The 25,295-nt window shown below is 31.7% G+C and overlaps 2 protein-coding genes across 2 annotated transcripts; both read right to left on the bottom strand.

Annotated features, from left to right (window-relative positions):
• Positions 1-1,411: 1,411 nt before the first annotated feature.
• Positions 1,412-6,268, bottom strand: LOC134704961 (uncharacterized). The gene is made up of 7 exons (XM_063563741.1): positions 5,931-6,268; positions 5,481-5,571; positions 4,345-4,463; positions 3,935-4,019; positions 3,321-3,418; positions 2,523-2,649; positions 1,412-1,573 (listed from the first exon to the last, which is right to left on the bottom strand). The coding sequence occupies exons 1-7, from the start codon at positions 6,089-6,091 to the stop codon at positions 1,514-1,516; spliced, it is 741 nt and encodes a 246-aa protein (XP_063419811.1). The 5' UTR covers positions 6,092-6,268; the 3' UTR covers positions 1,412-1,513.
• A 3,227-nt stretch (positions 6,269-9,495) lies between these two features.
• LOC134704960 (uncharacterized) lies at positions 9,496-15,433 on the bottom strand. The gene is made up of 7 exons (XM_063563740.1): positions 15,198-15,433; positions 13,310-13,403; positions 12,125-12,258; positions 11,689-11,779; positions 11,205-11,305; positions 10,440-10,563; positions 9,496-9,691 (listed from the first exon to the last, which is right to left on the bottom strand). The coding sequence occupies exons 1-7, from the start codon at positions 15,377-15,379 to the stop codon at positions 9,596-9,598; spliced, it is 822 nt and encodes a 273-aa protein (XP_063419810.1). The 5' UTR covers positions 15,380-15,433; the 3' UTR covers positions 9,496-9,595.
• Positions 15,434-25,295: the final 9,862 nt, after the last annotated feature.

Raw genomic sequence — 25,295 nt, 5'->3', positions numbered from 1 at the left:
ATCAAGAAATAACATAAAAAATGTGGTGCACACTGAATAACGCGCGTAGCGGGTTATTTAACAGTGTGCACCATATTTTTTTATGTTATTTCGAATAGACAGAAAAAATATTACAGTCATTTCTCATAATTTAATTCTAAATTCCATTTTTAACCGTAGAAAATTATTAAAAAACGTTGATGACGTCACGGTCACATGCCTAAATTATGTCTATGGGCTGATAATAAAACAACGTCAGTCAATCAGAAGACGCGTTACATCCAAAATTAAATTGCAAAAAGTAAAATCACAAAAATACTGAACTCAGAGGAAAATCAATTTGGAAAGTCCATAATCACATGGCAAAATCAAAAAACAAAACAATTTGTAGTAGAATCCATCAAAATATGATAATTGTCGATTGTTTGATTTTGGTTTTCTCATATTGCCTTCAAATGTTTTATTTACACGATTTATTGTGGGTGTAATTACAGTATCTCTTTTTCGAGACTCAAAGTGTGTGGGCCATTATAAGCATGGGGCCGGGATGGGGTCTAAAGCGTTCACGATGATGATTACTCCTAAAACAAAAACTAGCTATCACGCAATTATAGCTACCAATAACATGTTAAAATAAAATTTTCAAAATATATCTAGGTGTTTTCTGAAATACAGTTGTTATTCGATAATTTCCATGCCGAATGGCACAAAAAAATTATGAGAATTAACAAGTATACGGTGAGTTAATATGAATAAACTATTTACCATTTTTCTTGCATTAAAAGCGGTTATGGGTTATTTTTGATACATCATACGTTTAAAGTGTCATGTATGGTTCTCTGTTCATCTATTCGGAATATCAACTATGCTCGAGTTGTGTATAAACAAAGTCCCTACCACTTTTTCTATTAATTTTATAATTTTCTTAAAAGATTGTGGGAGGCAGTGGGCTTTATCAACTAGAGGACACAACAAAAGACTTTAAAAAAAAAAGGTATTCGCTGCTTCTTTACTGAGCACGTGGCATCAATGAGTGAGTGTAAAATTTTATACTGGTCGACTTGAGTCAGAATGATGTCCATGAGTAGGTTGACATGTCAGTGATACCTTGCGAACCAGCAAGAAGAAAAAAACAAATACGCGGCCAATCGTGTCATTCTGGTACAAAAAGCAGAATCTATATTTATTTCACATTCGTATGTGTTCTGGAGATTTATTTAATTTGCCGCTAAAACAATCCATCAATTTCTGAAGTGATAGTCAAGCTTCTGAATATCGGGGTCTTGCTGCATTCCTGTCTTACATTTTGTATTGGAGAAAACCTACGTCCTTGATAACACAAAAAAACAACCCAAAAATAATTCATTGAAATCATGTATTTATGTTTATTTTAAAACAAATATAGTTTATACTGAATGTTCATATACCATGATCAGTCAATAACAATAATCTTATACATCTTTATGTATAATTAGCCACATTTTAAAAATATTGCTTCCAAATGTTTATTCCATAATCCACATGTTCATAAGTCTCATATCGAACTATATCCAGCTTTTAATTTTGCTGTATTGAAGGTCAACGAAAATCCTTCCTGAAAAATCATAACACAATTATTTTTTGACGAAAATTTGAATGCAACAGAATCCTATATGTTCATATAAACTATGATAATGACTTAATTCAATCAAATAGGGATATCGTTTAGAAAGTGTGAATAATGTCTTTTTGTTCATAACTATTTTGTCATTCTCATCATTTTTCATGTTCACAATCGATGTATGATAACTATAAACTATAACATTATACATTTATAGCGGCATGTATATATGGTTGCGTGGAAAATAGCGACACCAACCCTGTGGTATGTATATACATGCAGTACATATACAGTATATAATACATGTATAAACTTGTGTGCAAAATACAATCAACGGCACCCATCCAATGATATGAATACAACACAGAAGTGAGCTAAAAACTTGCATGCATAATAGTGATAATACCAACAGTGGTAATACACATACACATGCATTAAAGTATGTTATAAACTTGCGTGCATAATAAAATAAGAGACACCCAGTTGTATACAAATGTAAACCAATGAAGCGAAAGTTTTTGGATTGATATTAAATTTAGCTTAAAACCAGCTATATAAAAGAGAGGCGAAAGATATAACTCGAAAGACCAATCTATGGCTAAAATCAAATAAAACCTAGTTACAAACAGACAAACACCAGAACACAAAACACAACATAAAAAACAAAGGCTTTGCAACAGGAATCCCACCAAAACAGTGGGTGAGTGATCTCGGGTGCCCCGGTATACCAATCTGCTGCCACACGTGACAGCCGCTATGCTGCTCATGTCAGTACATTTCCTGTGATAAGTCTAATTTGGTAGGTCACATATATATGTGTCGACAAGCTTGAGATATACATGCATAACTTATTTGGGCAGTTTATCTTTAATATCTGCTTGAACAGAAAGGCATCTAATTAACCATAAAGCAATGCAAATGAAGTAGTATAAATGATACTTACCTTAATCAAGCCTGGTAATGCCACCCAGAAACCTAAGTTAGGTATTCGGTCTGTGCCTTCTGCCTTTTTCACAGCTGTTTGGAATGCTAATCCTCCAATAAGGTAAACAAATAACAGCACAACAACTCTGAAATTGGTAGTGGAATCATTTTTATAGTGTTGAAAGCCTGACATATATATTGGTAAAATAGAAATGAATTAGAGAGTGTTCTTAGAACACAGGGATTGCTTGTATAATTAAATGGAGTAAATATCGGCCTTTTTGTTTTATATCATGACTTTGACGTAATCTGCTAAAAAATCGTCAATATATCTGAATTTTAACCAGATTTAAATTCGTCATCATACGTATGTTCTTCTATTTCAGATGACAAGAAAGCTAAAAATACAGCAATTACAATAAGATCTATTCAAACATAATATTTTATAAAGATGGATTTTCCTATTCCATATTTTGCTAGCATATCTAGACATTCCTTTTTTGTTCATTTTAAACAGGCTTAGGTTCGAATATAATTGCTTTGTAACAAAAACTAACAACTGACAGGACAATTTCAAATATAAAATGTACCGTTTTTCTGCATAACGGTTTTTGTGGGATCAATCTTTTATACCTGGAAAAATCATCCGCTGTGTGAGATAGCATCTTCGGTAATTTTCATAGTTTTTCATTTTGACCGTTTATTTTCGAGTGTGGCGTTTTCGTGAACAAACTTGAAGAGCTCTATCTTTGATTCGACTTAAAAATGGAATCTTGAATATACAAAAAATAACTTTATATTTCGCTTGTATAATTACATAATTAAAAGAATGGATCCACCTGATAGACCACCGCCACCACTGGAACCGGATTTGTCTTTAGTTGGACATGCGTATTTGCTAGCCAAATACAGATACTGAAAACAATAAAGACATATTTTTCAATTGAAAACTTAACGTAAGCTTAATATTATAAAATCTATACACCATATAAACAATTTGTTTTAGCGATTACACGAAACACTTAATTATAATTAACTTTATCATGCAAGGCATATCCGAAAGAGAGAAAAAAAGCTAACACTTCGCCTTTTAACTAAAAGTTCTGCGTATTTGTGTTAACCTTCTTTACTTTGACATAGAAATCGTCAATTATGACTACTTGAGAACGTTTGTATTTTCTGTTTTCTTACTGGTTACTACGCTTTTCTTATCCATTTCTATGTAAAGAAACGAAAACTGACGAGTAATCTTGTGGGCTCCGGAGATGTAGGCAGATCATGCTCCTCATGTGGAACCTGTCGTATTATTGGTTAAAGTCAAGTAGTCGCAGGAAGGACTCGTAATGTGCCACTAACAGGCAATAGAACTGGATTTTGCAATGCTTATATGTTTTTTGTAATCGTATGACCAACTAGAATATTGACACTTACATAGTTACCATCAGGCACAATTTCACCTAGTACATTTAATGCCCCCTCCTGATCAGGTTCACACTGGAGATACGTATATGTAGTTCTGGAAATAATATTTAATGATTTTATGTATTGATTTAGCCAAGAATGTCGTTATGACATTAATTGATGCTCGAAGAAATCAACTTAAATATAGATTTTCAAGAAAAGATCCCGTTCTACTCATGTGAATTTATGTTTGCATACAAGTCGCAGAATTCTAGCCGATTTCCTGTACAATAATTCTTTGCAGTTTGTTTTTTCGGAAGTTCACTCAAAATCATGAATGATACAATTTCCCGAAATGCTTTATATCAGATTACCAAAAAAATGCATGTACAGGTATCACCTTTTTCATATTGAATTTAAAAAAACAAAAATATACTGACCTCAAAACATCACTCGTTGCTGAATACACAAGAGCCAGTCCGTTTTGCTCATCATACTGAAATCGGGCACTATCTTGTGTTCCTGCACTGAACCCAGCACCATTCCGTATCTGACATACCTATATCAAAAGGTTATCGGTATATTTCATATTCGAATCTATTCCGATAAGATTGAAATATTGGGTAAGTGGAATGGATACTACGATGTATAAAGACAAACATATTCTGACAAAAAATAAGAATCTAAAGGAAGCTTTTGCGGAATATAAAAGGGTGTTCAAAGACGCGAAACCCATTCGGAATTGACGTATGAAGCCTCTTCAAGCCGATGGTAAACAGGTATGTATGTACACGTGCCCCATTGTTGAAGGCCGTACGGCGACATAAAGTAGCAAATGTTTACGTCATTTGGATTTTTAGTTAAGAATTATCTTAATGGCAAGAGTACCTCCATATTCTTATTCTGATATGCTGCATCTGTAAAATGTTATTAAAACGAAGCCAAAATAAGAATTACAAATGTTGTCTAGTATGAGATGCACAATCATCTAAACTCATTTTGATATGTTGTTGTTTGCAATTTGATGATAGTATTCGTGTTATTTCTTGGTCTTTCTGACTATTGAATAATGGTAGCTATCACATATACTGGATTTTTTTCTCTGTTTGTTTCTATAGCATTTCCCCCCATGATTAATCAAATTGTAAAAGCAATGAACGGAAATTTTAAGCAAGCATATCTTACATGGTTTTAGTCTAGTGGGTACCATTCAATCGGGTAGGTTTTCGCTAAAATAGCTATCAAATTCAGATTTAACCTGCGCTAAAAGGGGCTCTAATCTCTGCCCCAAAATATCCCAGAATATTTTCAATTTTTTCGATAAATGTCTTGCGCCCATAGGAAAATGCTCACCTAATAAAGCTCTCTTTGGTATCAGATCTGGGTTGGATGCCAAGTATTTTGAAACAGTGGCCATATATTTTAAGAACATGGTATATAGTATTCACAAAATGTTTAACAACATGGTCAATATAAAAAAGTGTGGGATATGATATATGTAAAGTAATGTTATGCCATAATGGAATAATGGTCTCAGTCCGGATTTACATTTAATGATGATTTCTGAAAAACTTACTGAAACATCATTACACGCATTTTCTGTAAAACTGTAACAAGGGTTGTACGAGAAGACGTCACCAGCGCCGGCGTCAGGTACATCTTTATATCTGCAATAAAACAAATGCAAAGACAATTTAACTAAATCACAAAACAGAAATAAAACCTTAGCCATTTGCTCAGATCTTTTTCACAGATTCCTTATCATGGAATTCTATAATTGGTCCTTAACATGTTTTTCTCCTTTTAGTATTGACGATGACCATGATTGTAATCGAATGGAATACCATATCGGACTAAGTATGGACCTGATATCACACTTCTAACTGTTTGTGTTATTGATTTCAAAATATTTTAGCTTCGAAACTCTCTAACGAAATTGTATTTGAAGAAATATTATCAAAGATAAAGCTGTCACCACTGAAAAACCATGTATTAAAACTTACTGTAGAAGTAATTTTCAACTTACTTCGGGTTTCCGCTCGTCAACCCCAGTGGTGATAAGTCAATGACAGTCCCGTCATCTAGTCTACATTTACATGGGTTTTCCTTAACACAAGTAAACCCATAACATATGTCTGTGAATAGTGAAATAAAGAATAAAAAGCATAACAATGAATAGTGAGTCATCTTGAGAATTTACGAATAACGAAAGCTGTAAATGTTCCACTTCTTAGTCAACTTCTAGTTTAATGCATTAAAGAATTTTTCCTTTGAAGATAGCTCAATTTGACATTCATTTTGCAATCATGAATATTTAGTTTTCCCTTAAATGTCCATTTTAATAGATTAACGTGATGTTTGACATGTGATTTGATAAAGCCAAATTTATCTTTAATTGATATCAGAAGTGAATATTGTTTCACTATATATACCTGTGACATGCATAAACAATTTATCATATTTACCCAGACTGTCAAGATATTATGGGATTTTCTATATTAGCTCGATTTATCAACTACTTAACTAAACTACGATATTTCAGCCAAGTCCAGATATCTGATGATTGGAACAGTTATTTTCCGGCAGATTTCATTGCCACTGTTGACATCATGTTTAGTTAGAAAGCTCATTGACATTGACAGTTTCTTTAAAATAGTTTTTACACTACTGTTATGGATGAAAATTAAAAATATCATTTTCCTAATAAGGCAATTCCTTTACATTAACAATAACCGATATTTGATACTTATTTTATAAAAAAAAAATTGTTTTGTTTTGTGGAAAACTCTTGAGATATGATGTGAATATCATCTTTAACTTGTAGAGAAGGGAGATAACCTTTTCCACGGCTCTTCGGATATCAGCGGTGACAAGACACCTGATAACGTAGGTTAAAATCACCATTAGGAATTGTTGGTTCAAGTGAATTGTTGTGCGTTGTCACGCTTTGGGAATATAATACCAAATATTTATTTCTTTAATGTATAAAGTAGTATGTTAAAAAAAGAAGTTTTTTAATGTACTAAAAGCTAATGTCATGCATACGAAAATAATAATGTCTGATGTAAGAATTTTTAAGAAGATTTCAAACAGAAAAGAAAATCTTATTATCAAGATCAAATCTATGAAATGAAAACCACCAAGGTTGATTGATAAAATGTTTTGTGAACCGAGATAAGTCAAGGTCGGTATTTATACTATACTGTGTGTATCTAATTTGTTTGTCAAGCTGATAAATGAATAGTCATTTCAGCAGTTTAATAAAATCAATCAGATGAAATCAATTTGACTTTTTTTCTCTTTGCCATGTACAAATTACTCTTTTTTTCTCTCAGTCATATACAATATTGCACTTTTTGTTCTTTGTCATACACGACTTTGTTCTTTCTCATATTTATACAGGAAAAGTAAAATCACAAACTTACAGAACTCCGAGAAAAATTCAAAACGGAAAGTCCGTAATCAAATGACAAAATCAAAAGCTCAAACTCATCAAACAAATTGATAACAACTGTCATATTCCTGACTTGGTACAGGCATTTTCTGGTGGATTAAACCTGGTTTTAAAGCCAACTAAACCTCTCACTTGAATGACAGTCGCATCAAATTCCATTATATTGACAACGATGTGTAAAAAAAATAGGCAAAATGTCACAAATATGGGTACAACAGCAAAACGAGCACAATCAAAAATTGTGGGTGATCGCGGTTGCTCCAGAAGGGTCATCAGATCCTGCTTCATATGTAGAATCCCTCGTGTTGCTAATGTTATCACAAAACCGGTAAATAGTCTAATTCGGTAGGTCAACATTGTACTTTTTGTTCCCTGTCATAAACGACATTTTACTTTTTTCTCTTTGTCATATACGCCATTGTTCTTTTTTCTCTTTGTCATATGTAACATTGTGCTTTTCCTTTCCTTTTCATATACAACATTGTTTTTTTTTTCTTTTTGTCACATACAACATTGTTCTTTTTGTTCTTTGTCATATGCAACATTGTTCTTTTTCTCTATTGTCAAATACAACATTGTTCTTTTTGTTCTTTGTCATATACAACGTTGTTCTTATTTCTCTTTGTCATAAACATGTACAATATTGTTCTTTTTTCTCTTTGTCTTAAGCATGTTCATCATTGTTTGTTTTTTCTTTATCACATACAATATTGCTTTTATTCTCTATGTCATATACATGTACACCTTTGTTCTTTTTTCACTTTGTCATATACATGTACAATATTGTTCTTTTTTCTCTTTGTCATAACCAGCAATATTCTTTTGTTCCGTGTCATATACGATATTGTACTTTTTTTCAAATGATAAAACACATCAAACGATAATTTTCTCTACGCTGAAAAAGTTGGAAATCTCTAGAAATAATCTCGACTGGTTCAAGTCTTTATATTTAAACAGACCTAAAAAAAAGTTTAGATTGAAAACACATGAATGAATGAATGAATTTGAGATACATAAAATCTTGCGTATAACAAGGCTATATCCGAGGCCCTCTTTTAATCAAACTAAACTATCATATATGTTGCCTCTTTGTGTAAAGATTTGTATACAGATGATTCTACAGATGATTGAACGAAAATTCTTTCGACGTGAAAACGTTAATTAATAACCTAAATGTTCATAGAAAGTTGTATTAAATCAAGATAATCTCAAATAGGAATGTTAACAGTTTTAAACAGAGCACAAAAATGAAATTTATAAACTGAATTATGTGGGCGCATTTTCAAAAAATTGGTAATTCAAATAAAAAAAATTTTATACTCTTTGCCGCTTTTAACATATCTCATTTATTTATAGACATATTTCACAATTTTTTATTCGACTGTAACTCTGTATACATATTTGTCGATATTTAGATGATACTTAACAAGTTATAAATGCGTAAACACTTTCAGCAAAATCCGAAATATTGCTCTTTTACGTTAAAAGAGGGACGAAAGATACCAAAGGGACGGGACAGTCACAATCATAAAGCTAGTAAAACAAAGTGACAACGCCATGGCTAAAAATAAAAAAAACAAACAGTTAACTATGCCTTAATAATATATATTATAATTTGGGGGGGGGGGTATAAATAAGTTACTATTTCATATTTCCTATAATAATTGTTTGTTAATACAGTAACACTACTGGTATGGGATAAGTTTGTCCGCAAGTGAGACTGATTAATCAGTGAGTAGATCAGGTTAACTATAAATAGAACAATCAGATAATCTGAACCTATGCTTTGGGGGATTTTATTACTTTTTATTCTGTAATATCCGTAAAATAGAAGTTATTATCAGTCGTCACAACGTGGAAGTTGAAGTAAAACCTGACAGCTCTCTCCACTTATTAAAACATCCATCATATTACCATTTATAGAACTGACCTTTTTGTACGAAAAACATGAAACAATGAGAATAAAATAAATTCAAGGTGGAGTTTTGTGTACAAAATTAAAGACGTACACAATTCCTATATGTGGTTATGTTCAAATTGAACAATAGAATTTTTGAAATATAACTTATTTTTGGATCAGACAATTTTTCGTTATTGGCGAATCTGTACTGAGGACCTGACAATAAAAAGACACAAAATATATCTTCTCTTTTATTATGTCATTTACACACAGTCGTCACTTTATAAACAATAATGAACAGTTCACACAGAGAACGACATTCTACGAGTCAATGTATTTAGATTTGTTGTGGTTGTTGGTTTATTCTTTGTTTTTCGTCAATTTCGTCATATTCCGATTTTCTTCCACATGTAAAGACATAAACTACCCCAGCCTACAAGAAAAACAATAATTATAGTTTTTATTTTACACATGTAAATACTAGTAGATTTTATTTATTAATATAATCTCAATTGTTGCACGGACCACTGTAACTGTATCTGAATAAGAACTAATAATATTGGACGTTTACAATCTAATTAAAATATAGTTCTCTGATTACGTCATACTTCATCAATACTATCATCTTATCTCATGGATATGTAGTCATATTTTCTGTTTCAGCTCTAAGCATTATTTTTTCATCTTCCGGATTTGTTATTAATTTGTTTTGTATAAACTACAAGTATGCTTGTACCATTATTTTTCCGAAATTATCGTTTGCTACGTCCCGAAAAATCTGCTATCCGAGAGGACATTCTACGGCAGCGTATAAGCGCCACACAATTTTAAAAAAATGTTTGCGTTATAAAGCAAAATGTTTGCGTTTTTTCGAAAATAATTGCGTTATTTCGCAAAGATTTGCGTTATATCACAAAGGTTTTATGCTCAAGATAGGAACTTTGAAAAGACGAAATATGATTGGTTTCAGAGCGAAAATAAACCAAACAAACACATAGACACAAACGTAGACCGAGGTGGTTTTATTCGAATTCTACAGAAAAATGTATCATTTAAATATGTTCATCATAACCGCAATAAATGCTATTTGTCGGATGATATATTTTGGGATTGAATGTCCAGCGACAGTAGCAGCCATTTGAGACCTAAAGGCTTTGAATATTCAAATATAAAGTACATACCTTTATTGAGGAGCCAACAGCTGACCAGAACGGATAATTAGGTATTATTTCTTTGCCTGTAGCTCCATTTATCTTTTGACATGCCATACCTCCCAGTAAATATACTCCAACTAAACAAGCAATTCTACAGTACGAAAACCGCCATTATTTTGTGTTGGTCAATCAAAAAGTTTAAACAAAGAAAAAACTAATCGCGATTATATGATGCAAGATAATACTTTTTATAGATCTAGTAATTTTTTAAATGAACATGCACATTTTATATCAGAGAATTAGGTTGATAAAAAGTCATTTGACATCCACACACCTTACAACCAATCCATATTCAAATTAGTGTTGCCTTTTTGTTAATTGTATCTGAGTAACGTTTTTTTACTACAAACACGTAATGTTTCCACATGAACCATGATAATTAGGTCAAGGTCAGATGAATCCCGCAACACCTGAAACTTTCACAGTTAAATCAAAACAAAACATTAACTATAGTTGACAACTTGACATACTACTTTAAGTATCTGAGAAAAACAGTGACGCCGAAAATAAATATTGTGGTCAAGCGAATGACAAACAAAAAAAAAATATTCAGAATTCGGATTTTCCCTATAATACCTTATAGCGTTAGATTTTAACAAAATTTGATTGATAGCGTAGTAAAAAAATGTTCGCGCTTTTCTCAAAAATGATTTACGGACTCAGAATTTTATAATGATAGAGTAAACTAAGTGTGCTCTTTACACATTTACTTCTTTCCTGATTGATACTTACATTATACCTATAACAGATCCTGCACTCAAACCATTGTCCGGATTTGATATAGTTGGAGACGTCGTAGATCGACATGTATGCTTGCTATGTAACTCAAAGTACTGTAAACGAAATCATATGAGAATGTATGGATTTTGTGAAATCAGATGAGATCACATCTGGGTTTATTCGTACATGTAATGGTATATTTCAGTTCTTTAAATCTTCAAAAATATTTACTTGCCTTGTACTAAGTTCCTTTGGAATCCCGAAAGGATTTTTGCATGTTTTCTTTTAAACATGGGTCATGACTTTTTCGTTCCGAGCAGATTTATAAGACTTCAATTTGTTAATAAATACGTATTTCTCGATCGCATATAAAACAAATTGATGGATTTTAAGTGCATCATACGCTTAACATTTGAATTGAATGGTGCAAATACTTAATGAACATACATAAGCATTAAAAGTATGATATTAATCTTTATCTGAATTGATAACTTACATATTTACCACTCCCTGCAGGTTCTTCACCTGTGACTATGAATTGTCCAGGATCCTGGGTTTTATCACAGAACAATAGTATATATGCTGTCCTGTAAATAGCGAATAGTGATTACAGATTAAACATTAAATCTGTTTCTATGTAGGTGTGCGTGTGTGCGTGTGGTTTAGAATTCATTGCCATTTGAACACTGTTTAAAGTCCTTATGGAAAATGATACTGAGAAGTGTCTGCGTTCTTAGAATATTTTGTTTTTTTATTTGTCAAGGTACAATAATAAATACTGAATTCAACACGGATTTTTCATTAAACAATTTGTTTATAAAACTTGTATCAGTGTCCTATCCAAAAACTTTTAAAGAGTTACTGTTTGTATTTAAGGTACTGAATTACACATCATTTGTGTCTGAGTAACGTTTGATTACAAGATCCATTACCTGTTCTCTTCGCCTGTTACACCATATTGAAGTTGAAGGTCACCATTTACTTCGTTATGATCGAACTTTGCGTTCATCATATTCCCAATTGGTACATATCTTGGAGTAGGTGCCCCAGAAATAACTTCACACATCTAAAAAAAAAAGTCTCTCTCTTATACGCCTTACAATGTTTTTTTTTTTTTTTTTAAATTAAAGTTAACTAAAAATATACAATGTTAAAGAGATGTCATAGATCTTTGAAGAAAATTAACGAGAACATAACATTTTATTTTATCAAGAGATATACAATAAACATGCCCATTCTTTCTTATCAAAAAGAAAGGCCTTTAAAAAACGACAAAAGATACAAAAAAGGGTGATCAAAGTAGAAGAAATAACAGATAATACAATGCAAAAAAAAGAAAAGAAATCAGACACACAGCTGTCTACAAAATAGTACACAAAAAACTAGTTTAATAAATACGAACCTAGCAATAAAAAAACTCAAACGAAAATGAACTTAAATATTTACCGACCTTACTCAGATATACAGAGATTTGTTTTTTTCTATTCTTTTTTACGTTACTATAATCATACTTTGTAAAAGATCTAAACAGAATGTCAAGTCCGCAATATATTTATGTGTAAGTCCTGGGAACCTTGGTGTTTGTCCCATTGTTTTGGTAATTTGGAGATCGATGACAGCTCATTTAGATTCTTTTTATTTTATTTACAACTTTTATAGAATTGGGGCAATTTTGATATTGCTACGAAGAATGAAAGTAATAAAACCCTGAATTCAAAACATTTTCTTTTTACTGCATTATATATGATTTTTCTACCAGCGCGATGAAACACTGAGTTGTCTTACTTTCCAAAGTGGTCACTACTGGTTCAGTGCTGGCTAGGTTATATAATATATTTCGACCCTTTTGTTTCAGATAAACCTCCTGGAATGGTCAAAAACAAACAATAAAAGATACCAGTTTCAGAGTTTTGAACACAACACGTGTGTTTCGTCTACAAAAGACCCAACAGCGACGCTTGAACAAGATAAAATATCAATTAATGTACGAAGTTAAATAGCAATCTAAAACACAGTTTTCATTTTCACGTAAACAATACTATGAACGGATTTAAGACGGAAAAAAATCCAAACAAAAAAACATTTTCCTTCCAATATTAATGATAAAATCTTGTTACCGTGACGTTTGTGCACTCTTTTTCATTAAACAGATGACAAGGATTCCACGAGTATTTTGCACCACCCAATATTTCAGATGGCATATCTTTAAACCTAAATAATATATAAATATATAAAGCAAAATTACTGTCAATATCATAATATTCTGCTTAATATATATATAATGATCATGTATAAGATCCTGAAAGTGATATACCATTTACATTAATTTTCTTGTGTCCTTGTTCAGGGAGTTTCTATAAAATATCAGTTCCTGTCTTGTTGGATATTGATGTAGAAAAATGTAAAAAAAAACCATAACAGTTACAAGAACGAAGAGGTGACACGGATGCTCGTTTAAAAAATCCCCCTTTATACTTTTACTTTATGGTTTTCCCTAAGATTTCCATGCTTTTACCCCCCATTGTCCCACATCCCAAAAAGCGTGTCATTCATTTCAAAGAGAATAAATAACAGATGGATTCGCTTATAATAAGCATGTATCCCTATACTTAACACGACTACTGTTTGGGTTAAGTAAAGGAATATAGGTTAACTTGAAGACAATCAATTTTCATGTACAAAATTGATTCCTACCTTTATGCTGTCAACAGAAGAACACATTCTAATGTTTGTAAATGTTTATCATTCATAATGGGTGTGCATCAAAGTTTCTATTTGTGTCTACCAGGTTATCTGGTCAAATGGGCAAATTTGTGCGTGTCGGATAGAAAAGATGACCATAGCGGATAGTGGTCTTCTGAACAATCACATTAGTTTCTTATGTTTATACTGTTTGAAAAAAGGCCGAGTTTTCGACTTCATCTTATTGTGTTTATTCTCTAGCAGACTTTATCCGTACATTCGTATGCATCATACTTAATGTATAGATTCAACAAAAAAGAACGAAAAGGGTTGTATCATTTAATTTAAAATTCTGCCATATGATGTTAGCTTAATAACTCATTAAAGCCATGTTGATAGATCATAACTCATTGATATTGTTTATTTCCGTATCTAAAAATTGACAGTGATGGTCGATTGGTAGTTGAACTGTACCACAAAATAATGATGATTCTATTGATTCAGAAGTGAGCTTTTCATTTTTATCTAGCAAAAATGCAGCAACATCCGCATATTGAATATGAAATGTGGAAAACTTTTCTCTCGCGGATATATTATTCTAGTTTGCTCTTTCTACCATGTCCTCTTTGTTGGTTTGCTACTTATGTGAAATGTAATGCAACAATGGTTTTCAATGGTATAATCAACAGGATTTGGTTGCCCCATTCAGAATATCTACGACACAGCTGACCAAGGGTATATTTTGCTTGGCGTTACCACAGTCTGTATTATTTGCTCTAAATGCGAGTCATCGCCGGAGTGGCACTGTCATAAGGCACCCGACGGACGGCAAACAGAACAGGAGGAATTGCGTACCCTTCCGAAACACTTACTAAGTTGATCGTCGTTTCAGGAGGGCTTCAAGTTTTGTATTTTTTTGTTTGGTTGTTAGTGAAGTGTTTTGTCTTTTGATATAATTTGGTATTATTTTAAAAACAGGTTCATTTGAAATACTTCAATCTTTATATCAAAAATGCGCAGTGTGAAAGTTTTTTATGAGTACTTTTGAATTTAATCATAATCATGCAAATTTTGCAGAACGATCATTGATTATAACAAAAATGATATGTTCTGTCTTTCAGATATAAAATTAGTTCATTTTGTTTAAGGATGCAAATTGTGGGTATTGAATCAAGACTTTAGTAGTAATGTATAGCGACGAATGTCGATGTTATACTATTCAAACTCCTCTATTTACTCAAAATCTTACATGTTTTGAGAAGTTCTATATATATATATACTCCTGAGTGAATTAATCTCAGTGGAAATTGCGCCTCCTCTTACCTGGGTTCTGTGTCATTATCATTAGATAGAGATGTGAGATCTACGAAGTCCCCATTGGAATATTCGCACAAGCATGGACTTTTCTGTCTACAAACATCAATAATGGGATGTGGATCATCTGAATAAACGTAACATGTTAGTATAACAAGGGTGAATAATATCAGCTGTGTGACGTCCGCCATGTTGGTCCAGATTAAAGTATTCGTCCATATCACAAGATAATCTACAGCATGTGATGTTACTGTATATCAGTGTAACAGTCAGATAAACTAATCATTTTACTCTTCGTTTTGATTAATCAACGAAAACTGATAAATAACAATCAAGGTTCAGATTGCCCTACATAAATGAAATATGTTTAAAAAAAATAGGGGTCCGCTTAGTTAGGATTGGTGGTGAAGTTATTCTTTTGGTTTTGATATTATAAAAATATAAGCCTACTATTAAAAATAGAATTAGAGGTACAATATTTTAGACTTGCTCTCAATGGTAAAGTGAAAAAAAAACCTTAAACAAATGCGCTTAATTCGTATGCAGTATCGAAATATAATACTTACGATTTGTTTGCACAGTTAAATTATTCAATCATGAGCTATTTCTTTAGCTCATAAGCCTAAATATATTGTATTCCAAAGGTTGTAAAGAAGTGTCTTTTCAAATTAACTTCAATTCCGAAATTCATGTTCACTAATTGACAAAAAGGCATCTACTACTGTCATGACTATAAAGACCCACATTTCAATGAGTATATGCACTACATATATCCCAGTGTATACTGATTATTTCCTATACATTGTCAAAGATGAACCATTTTAATCTATGACAAAATTGAAGGTTTGTATCAAGAGAGAGCATATACGAAGTCGATAGTCATGAAACTGGGCACCATATCTGTGATAACGGGTATCAATATAAAAAAGAAGATGTGGTATGATTGCCAATGAGACAACTACCCACAAAAAGACCAAAATGACACAAACATTAACAACTATAGGTCACCGTACGGCCTTCAACAATGAGCAAAGCCCATACCGCATAGTTAGCTATAAAAGGTCCCGATAAGACAATGCAAAACAATTCAAACGAGAAAACTAACGGCCTTATTTATGTAAAAAAATGAACAAAAAACAAATATGTAACACATAAACAAACGACAACCACTGAATTACAGGCTCCTGACTTGGGACAAGCAAATACATAAATAATGAGGCGGGGTTAAACATGTAAGCGGAATCCCAACCCTCCCCTAACCTGGGACAGTGGTATATCAACACTGCTTCACAGTGCATTCGACACATGATGCGGACACGCTATGACAATTTATTGGGTTTAAAGAAAATCATTTCAAAAACAAAATGTGTACCAGTTCAGTAAATATGGACGTCACACTAAACTTCAAAACATATAAACGAACTAAAATTAAAAAAAAAAGAAAGATGAAAAAAAAAGAACACTAAAGACTTAAAACTTGGAACAGGCGAATCAATGCTGTGGGTTTTTGTGAGATATCACCCCTCCTTTAATACACATAGCCAATGTAGAATGAGTAGAATGATCAAACACAACGCAAAATGCATAGTAAAACTCAGTTGAAAAGAATTCAGATTCCGGTGTCATCAAATAATATTTATCAATTTGAAATATTTTTCATTATTCTTATAAAAGCGATTGATAAAAGTGCAGAACTATTTGATTTAATTATAATTTCTTTAGATATAAAAGCAAGATGTTCACTATTTACAAGGACTACGAATGCTTTATGAAGAAATTATCTAATTGATTAATTCGGTTTAATTATAATGGTTTGATTACGTCACGGTCACTGACAAACTCAAATTGATTTTGTTTTTCAAATGACGTTATTATTTATACTGAGAAATAAGGGAACATATGTTCCTCTTACAATCATTCATTATACATTTCTACAAATTTGTCATTTTTATCTTATAAATCTGATTACCAATGCAAAAGGTTATATACTTAGATCTTGTTTATGCCTAATGTATTTCAGTTACAGAATTAAAACGTTATCTGATGAATTTCATGGACAATAAGATATGTAAAGAGTTGGACTGTCTTTCTATTGAAAAATATTTCTATCAAAACAGGTCGATAGCGTTCGGAAAGAGAGTATGCCTTCTTTTTTTTTTATTTTATGTCCTTAAAAAAAACCCCTCTCAAACACAATTTTTAAAGATGGAGATATTTTGTTAAGCAGTATTATACTCTAGATTTAAGAAAATCTGATATTCCACATTCAGTCTATTATGAAATGTGGACAGTAACTTCCTTTTTGTTTAAACCAGGACAGTCTTAAAACATCAAACGACAAATGAATAATTTCATTTTAAAAAGTCATACCAAATCCATTAGAGAGTACACAAATATTTTCAAACCTCCTTTCTATAAATATAAAACTAAGGGAAATGTGGTTAGTTTGTCAATGAGACAGCTATCCACCAAAGTTTCAATGAAATGAAGTGGATGCAAGCAATTATAGGTAACCGTGCAGCCTTCAACGACGAGAAAAAAAAACCCTATTAATCCTTATAGTCGACTATAAAAGGCCCAACAAATCAATTGAGAAAACTTACTGCTTAATTTAGAAAAAAAAATAAATACCCCCCCCCCCCCCCCCCAAAAAAAAAAATTAAAAAAAATGTCAGACATAAACTACCGGGTCCTGACTTGGAACAGGTGAACAATTAACTACTTTTTAATATATAAAACATATATCCTAATCAAGAACAAACGAGTCAGTATAATGAAATTTATTCCTCCAGAGAACCGACGGTTACAAAATAACGAGAATATATCAAAGAGCTTGTTGTGATACTCAGATGACGGATATCAATAAAAGTGTTGGGTTTTTTTTGCTTTAAATATTTTGAGTTCAATATAAAGAAACAGCAATCTAATAAAAATGAATTATAAAAGAAAACTCATTTGAAAATGTATTCCTGGGAAACAATATTAATTTGCACAATAGTTGTACTGAATTGTATTATAGCAATAGGTAAATGATGTTTTAAAGTCATCAATTTGTCAGACTTAATATTTCGACGTTTACAAAATTATCTTCCAAGGACTTTTTCTCAATATTTACATACTTTAGAACAGTAAAAGTCATAATATTCGACGTACACAACATCTGTTGCTTTGAAACTTAAAAAAAAAAAACTTGAAAAAAAAACAACGTAAATCAAGTCAAATAATTCAACATGAAACAAACAATGAGGAGGAGCCTAATACTCATGAGACCAATCACGTATGAAAATATAAATTTGATATTCCAGCTTTTTAATATGCGTGCGCAAATTTATAGATTGAAATTCATATATAATGTAAAATATATCATAGATTTGGCATTTGAGCATCAAACTTCAAGATATAGCTATTATGTGAGTAAAAATGTTTTTTTACCTTTTCAGTAATATTTAAAATTTTGTTTATTTTTCCATTCCTGTAATATCATAAGACATTTGTTAAAACTATATTGATAATAAGAATTGATTTAAAACCGAATACAATATTGTTTAAGTACTTACGGTGCTTGTAGATAATTATACTTTGGCATATACTTTTTATGCGCATGTCCCAAGACAGGAACATTTGATCCAGTGGTTGCCGTCGGTTGCTGTCTGTCACGTTTGTTATCATCATTAATCAAGCTGCTAGTTTTCTTCATTTCTTGTTTCATATTTTGTCATGACGGAACATTTTATAGCTTACTATGCGGTTTGTGTTTGGTCATTGTTGAAGTTGCTACGGCGATCTAAACGGTTGTTTAATTCTATGATGGGTAGTTGTCGCATTGGCAGAGCAAATAAAAAGTATTTCCTTTGTTTTATATATTTAAAAAACAGAATATTGAAAAATAATTCGTTATTAACAATCACACAGTTTTGTATAATGTTGTCATAATGAGTCCTAAAACTTCGATGATATATTATTGTCTTGTAAAATAATAATTTGACCTCAACTGACCTATGATGTGACCTCATCTGACTTTTGATGCGAACTATATTGAAGACTATTGCAAATTCTGTTATTGAAAAGAATATCAACGGGAAAGGAAAACTATGGAAGCTAACAATTTGTACAAATTATTTCGAATCGGTAGTCAACAAATACGACATGAAGTTGTAGCTTTGAAATTGAAATAAAAAAGTCTCATTTAAATTTGGATCGTAATTTTATATATTTTCTATATCTGTAGTGTTACGTGTAGAATCATGTGAATGCTTTTAACATTATATCAAACATCGCAGAACTTCAAGCTTTGTCAGATAGTAGGGATACAGGTGACAGTTTGTCGCTCCTTTATCATCTTCACAGAAATCAAGTTTTGTCAGATAGTAGGGATACAAGTGACAGTTTGTCGCGCCTTTATCATCTTCACAGAACTTAAAGCTTTGTCAGATAGAAGGGATACAAGTAACAGTTTGTCGCGCCTTTATCATCTTCACCAGCGGTAGTCAAAATAGTACCTCCCCTGAAAACAAAAAAAGTTTTACCAATGACGCTGTTATCATGATTTCATAAGAAAATGTTTCGTGGCAAACTTGTTCCTGAATTATGATTAATTACAGTTTATGGCCAAACACAGTAAATATTCGTCGAAATTACATTTTATTGATACGTTTAACACTTACCATTACCTTGAAAATATTAAACCTTTATATAATAAGAATTTTCTTATTTTACGGCTGAAATTTTACCCATAGGAACTGATTTTAAATAAATGATATTCAGACAGCAACATTTGTCCTTTTCTCGATTTGGATAATTCAGTTCTATACAGTGAACTCCATCACAAAAAAGAAAGAAAAAAAAAACGACAAAAGAGAAGATTTTTCGATCTTGTTTTCGAATCTGCCCTTTTTGGACGTCGATTTTCCTTTGATCCCTTCCTACAATGTATATATTTCATTTCCTTTGTTTTTTTTTATTTCAATTAACAGAATTTATGTTTAACTTACAAATTATTAAGTCAGGGATTCTTTTCCATAAAACAATTAAAACCTTTAGTGATATAAAAAAGAAGATGTGGTATGATTGCTAATGAGACAACTATCCACAAAAGACCAAAATGACACAAACATCAACAACTATAGGTCACCGTACGGCCTTCAACAATGAGCAAAGCCCATACCGCATGGTCAGCTATGATAGGCACCGATAAGACAATATAAAACAATTCAAACGAGAAAACTAACGTCCTTATTTATGTAAAAAAAAAATGGACGGAAAACAAATATGTCATTACAAATTCTTTCAAAGATACAACTAATTTGCTGTACCGGTAGTGTTCTTATTAAAAACGTGAAATCCCATTCAAATTATAACGGCGACGTTGTCAATATTTAGGAAAAGATACGATCCGTATGGAAACTAATTAATCCTTTGAATAAACTTATTTTTAAGGTAACCAATCTAACATAGATATGTTTTTTTTCTTCTTCAAAACTATGACATTACTAAATATACATGTATATCGCTATACATGTACAGTTATGAAAAGTAATAGCCAACATCATGTCGGTGCTTTGAGCCTATGTTTTAAATTTATAATTATTTTTTAACCTTGTACCGATCTGTTGATTTCTGTCAATTGCAACTGGTGTTTTTTTTACAGTTTGTTTTTATTTTTTAATGAAACACCACCAGGGGAGGGTTGGGTGCTCACAACCATGTTTAACACCACCACATTCTTTTTGTCCATCTCCCAAGCCTGTTATTCAGGGGGTTGTCTTTGGTTCATGGTTGTCATATTCTACATGTAATTAGAAACTTTTATCGTAAAAGTTTTCATTTATATAAAAATTAAAGTGACTGAAATTTATAAATTGAACTTGGACGATTTTTGTATTTTCTATTTGTCTATTTGAAAATACCAACATATAAGAATGATAAATGAATGAGTTGTTGAAACATTCAACAAATTGCGGAGCATACATTTTCTTAAGACTAATAGACATAACACCAAATACATGTTCTACACATTTATATATAAAACAAATGAAATACACAGTAAAGTTCTGCAACAAAATACCAAATGAATATTCGAAACTTCTTATTATCTTCCTTTACGGAGTTTTGTGAATATCAAAAAAGCATCCAGTTTTTAATTATCTTATTTCAGTTTTCTATCGGTTACAGCGAAAACGGTAGTATTACATTTTCCCAGCATTAGGTTGGCCTTTTGTGTACCCAAAGACAGGTGAAGGAAGTCAACATAGGAGCGCTGTGATTGGATATAAGGGTACACTATATTTTTTTTAATTTATCTATGAATAACTGCAGTGTGCAAATTTACAATATAAATTTTAAAACCTATTGAAATATTTTCTAGAGAATTATTCGAAAAGACTTCCAAAATTTCATAAATTTGGTGCAAAATGACGGTGGGCATGGATAACATAAACAAGCTCATTTGGAAATTTGGTCATGATACTATTTGGCTTCAATTTTTAAAATACAGTAATAAAGTACTAACACCACACATAACTGTTTTATCCAGGTTTTTATTATAAAAACTTGTAAGTTTAGAAAATGTTAGTATTGTCGCCTATGGCAGAATAAATAGTACCGTTTTCCCTACATGTATACACATATCTTTATTGAAATCTGAGTTATGCCGCTTTGTCCGACGAATTTTACTTACCTTAAAAGACGAGAGAGAGGATTAAGTAAGTCATGACAGCGCCCGTTAAACTTCAGAAAAAGGAGACAGAAATAACTGTATGGAGGTGCTGCTGAAATGCTGCAATATAAAACTAAACTAAACTTATTCAACAATGGTAAAATAGGATTATCTTGGCACTTTCAAGATTTAATCAGGTTTACCTTTTTGTCGTGATCAGAAGCCTGTAATTTAGTGGTTGTTGCTTATACTTGCTGCCCTCCACGTCACAAACAAATCTGTTTCTCATTTGTTTTGTATATGTGATGCATTTTTGTATAAGGAAATTTATTAATTTTCATCAAATAAAGTTAATCGACTCTAACAAAATTTATGAAGTCCGAAGGGTTGATTATGTAGGCATACTTTTTTTGTTAAAGTGAAAGTCGGAGGTGATATATCATTACATTTCGTAATAAAAGCATTTATTGCTAATAAAGTCCATTTTATTTTTCGCGCCAATGAGATAACTATCCAAGAAAATTCAATTAAGCAAAAATGTAATACTATATGCTCACATCTGAATATATTTTTTTAAACAGATAGTACTTGTCAAATAAATTAAAGTAATTATTAGCTAATATCATAATGCATTCTGGTACTTGACGAACAAAAGCGAAGAAGGGCAACTCTATACGTACTGTTCTACATCACAAAGTCAGACAAGGCCTTAAAATAGAAAACATAGACTTCCTACTTGTCTAATTGAACACATTTTTTTTCTGAATTGTATGGTAGATTTTGAGTCTGTTCAATCGCTTAACTTGTACATTAAACTGTTAAGATGAAGAGCCGCAATTCACACTTTTTTGTCATAATGGGTTATTTTCTGGTTGATTTTTTTTGTCTTGTAAACATCAATTTAACTTTCTTTCTCTTGGAATATATCAGCTGTCTTTGTTTATGTGCTATTCGAATTACCGGGGTATGTCTCATTACATTTTTTTATACCCTCTCATAATAACTAACAAAAATTTATAAAAATAAAACCCAAAACAACCTCTTTCACAAAAAAGAGAGAAAAAAGAACAAAGGCAACACATACAAAATCATATATTGATTTTATCCTTCAATGTTCACTCGGCATTTTATAAAGATTTATTAGTTAAAATTAATGGGCCTGGTGCATGTCTTAAAAGACTAAGCAAAAAAAAAACCCAAAACAAACCCAAATATGATAGACAACAACCACCGAATTTCAGGGACCTGACTTGTGACAGACACATACTAAATAGTATGGGACTTATCATGTATACGTGCGCTTAACCATCCCATTACTTGGTAAGTAGGTGAAAAGGGACAGAATTAGAACAAATGGTGAACTTATCCGATCTGATCGAAACAAAGCACACCAGACTGTCGTTTTAAACAGCATTTATTTGTTTATTAATGCAAACATTTATTTATTACAGGGGCTACGCACATATATCACATATGGAAAGTTGATCATTTATAGGCCAAACGTTAATAATAAAGCAATTATTGATGCAGGCTGATACAGCACATCCGTTGTGGTAGAACAAATGGTTAGACGCTTCGACAAAACTTCAGTGTTTATAACTACTGTGAGGTTTGTAGATGATTGCTATTTTCATATGAACGAACAAGGTAAGTCATGAAAATTTAACTCAAGTAATTTCATTTATTTTTAATTTAATACATGTATTTTCAGTGATTTCCACACCAAAGTCACATACTTATTCGAGCAGGCTAAATCCCAAGGTGTTAAAACAACATAATATCTGACCAAAAAGGTTTAGTACCAGAGGGTAAGTATACCATATCGTTAAATTTCAGAGGGTAAGTATTCTTATATTTCATAGGGTAAGTATTGTTATATGTCATAGGGTAAGTATTGTTTTATTTCAGAGGGTAAGTATTGTAATATTTCAGAGGGTAAGTATACAATATTGTTATATTATCAGATATTATTACATTTCAGAGGGTAAGTATATCATATTGTTATATTTTCAGCTATTGTTACATTTCAGAAAGTAAGTATAACATATTGATACATTTCAGAGGGTAAGTATAACATATTTTTATATTTCAGATGGCATTTGTAACATATTGTTATATTTCAGAGGGTAAGTTTATCATATTATTATATTTTCAGAGGGTGGGTATAACATATTGTTACATTTCAGAGGGTGAGTATACCATATTGTTACATTTCAGAGGGTAAGTACAAATGTATAACCTATTGTTATATTTCAGAGGGTAAGTTTAACATATGTATACAATATTGTTATATTTGTTTATTTACCTACAGTAATGGACAAGTATACCATATTACTGTATATTAATTTAATGCTTCAGACGACTAGTAAGTATGACTTAATACATGTATGCATAGAGGGTATATTTTATGGAATTGATAGAGGAGCATGTTGTCCAGAGCCTTACGAACTAATTTCAAAACCACAACATGCTTACTCTATTGATTTTCCATATTTTTCTCTTGTTTTTCTAAATTATAATGAATATTTAAATCTTTGCAGATAATATTTTGTCTGTCTGAAGAAACAACAACTACGTGAATGTCTTTCAGAGCCTCACATTCTTCAAAATCTAAGAGACCTTACTTACTTGTTGTTTCAAATAAGACAGTCAAAATTATAAAGTATTTAGACCTATATGATTTGAATCGTAACTTTTATCTCCTTCAGGTTCAACTTCAGATAAAACCAGAGGAACATCGATTGCAACAACATCAATGAGTCCAACAGAAGGGCCATCAGTTTCAATGGCGACACCGACACCATCACCTGCACCTGAGGAATGTCTATCTCTTGATTTGATGGAAGACTCAGGAGTTGGTCTGTCAATAACATATGACGATGAGATAATATCAGCTGACACTTTGATTGGTCTTCAAAGCTCGGATGATAATAGAAAACTGACTGTAACACCTTCATCAACCGTAAAGATTTCACTTACCAAGGTATCAACACTTGTGTCAATCAATGTGAATGGAGACAATATTGAAGAGATTACTTTGACTTTTACAGATGAAACCATAAACCAGAAAAAAACGGTACGTATTGGCAACCATTGCAGAAAGTATTTGAATACAAAGTTAAATTATGGTGTTTCTTTCTGTAAAATTTCGGACTTAACCATCACTGGAAACTCATTACTGTTAAGCCACATCGCTTGTTCCTAGTGAAATTTGAGGAAGAAATATACCAAAAAATCAGTAAAATATTCAATCGACTAAACACAGTCTCAAGAAAATTAGCCCAAAAAGTTTATTTTTAATGATATTAGCAACAGTGTATTATAATGATATTGGTCACACGGTTTTATTATAATATTGGTCGCCACTTTTTATTGGCATATTTCTTCATGTCGAGAAAAACAACAATATGAAAAAAAATGTCTTCCATTATAATTATTGCAACGTTCATTTA

This window comes from Mytilus trossulus, chromosome 2 (assembly GCF_036588685.1).
Source record: "Mytilus trossulus isolate FHL-02 chromosome 2, PNRI_Mtr1.1.1.hap1, whole genome shotgun sequence".
NCBI classification, from domain to species: Eukaryota; Metazoa; Mollusca; class Bivalvia; order Mytilida; family Mytilidae; genus Mytilus; species Mytilus trossulus.
Note: the sequence above shows the minus strand (reverse complement) of the source record. Positions and strands in the feature narration are given on the sequence as shown.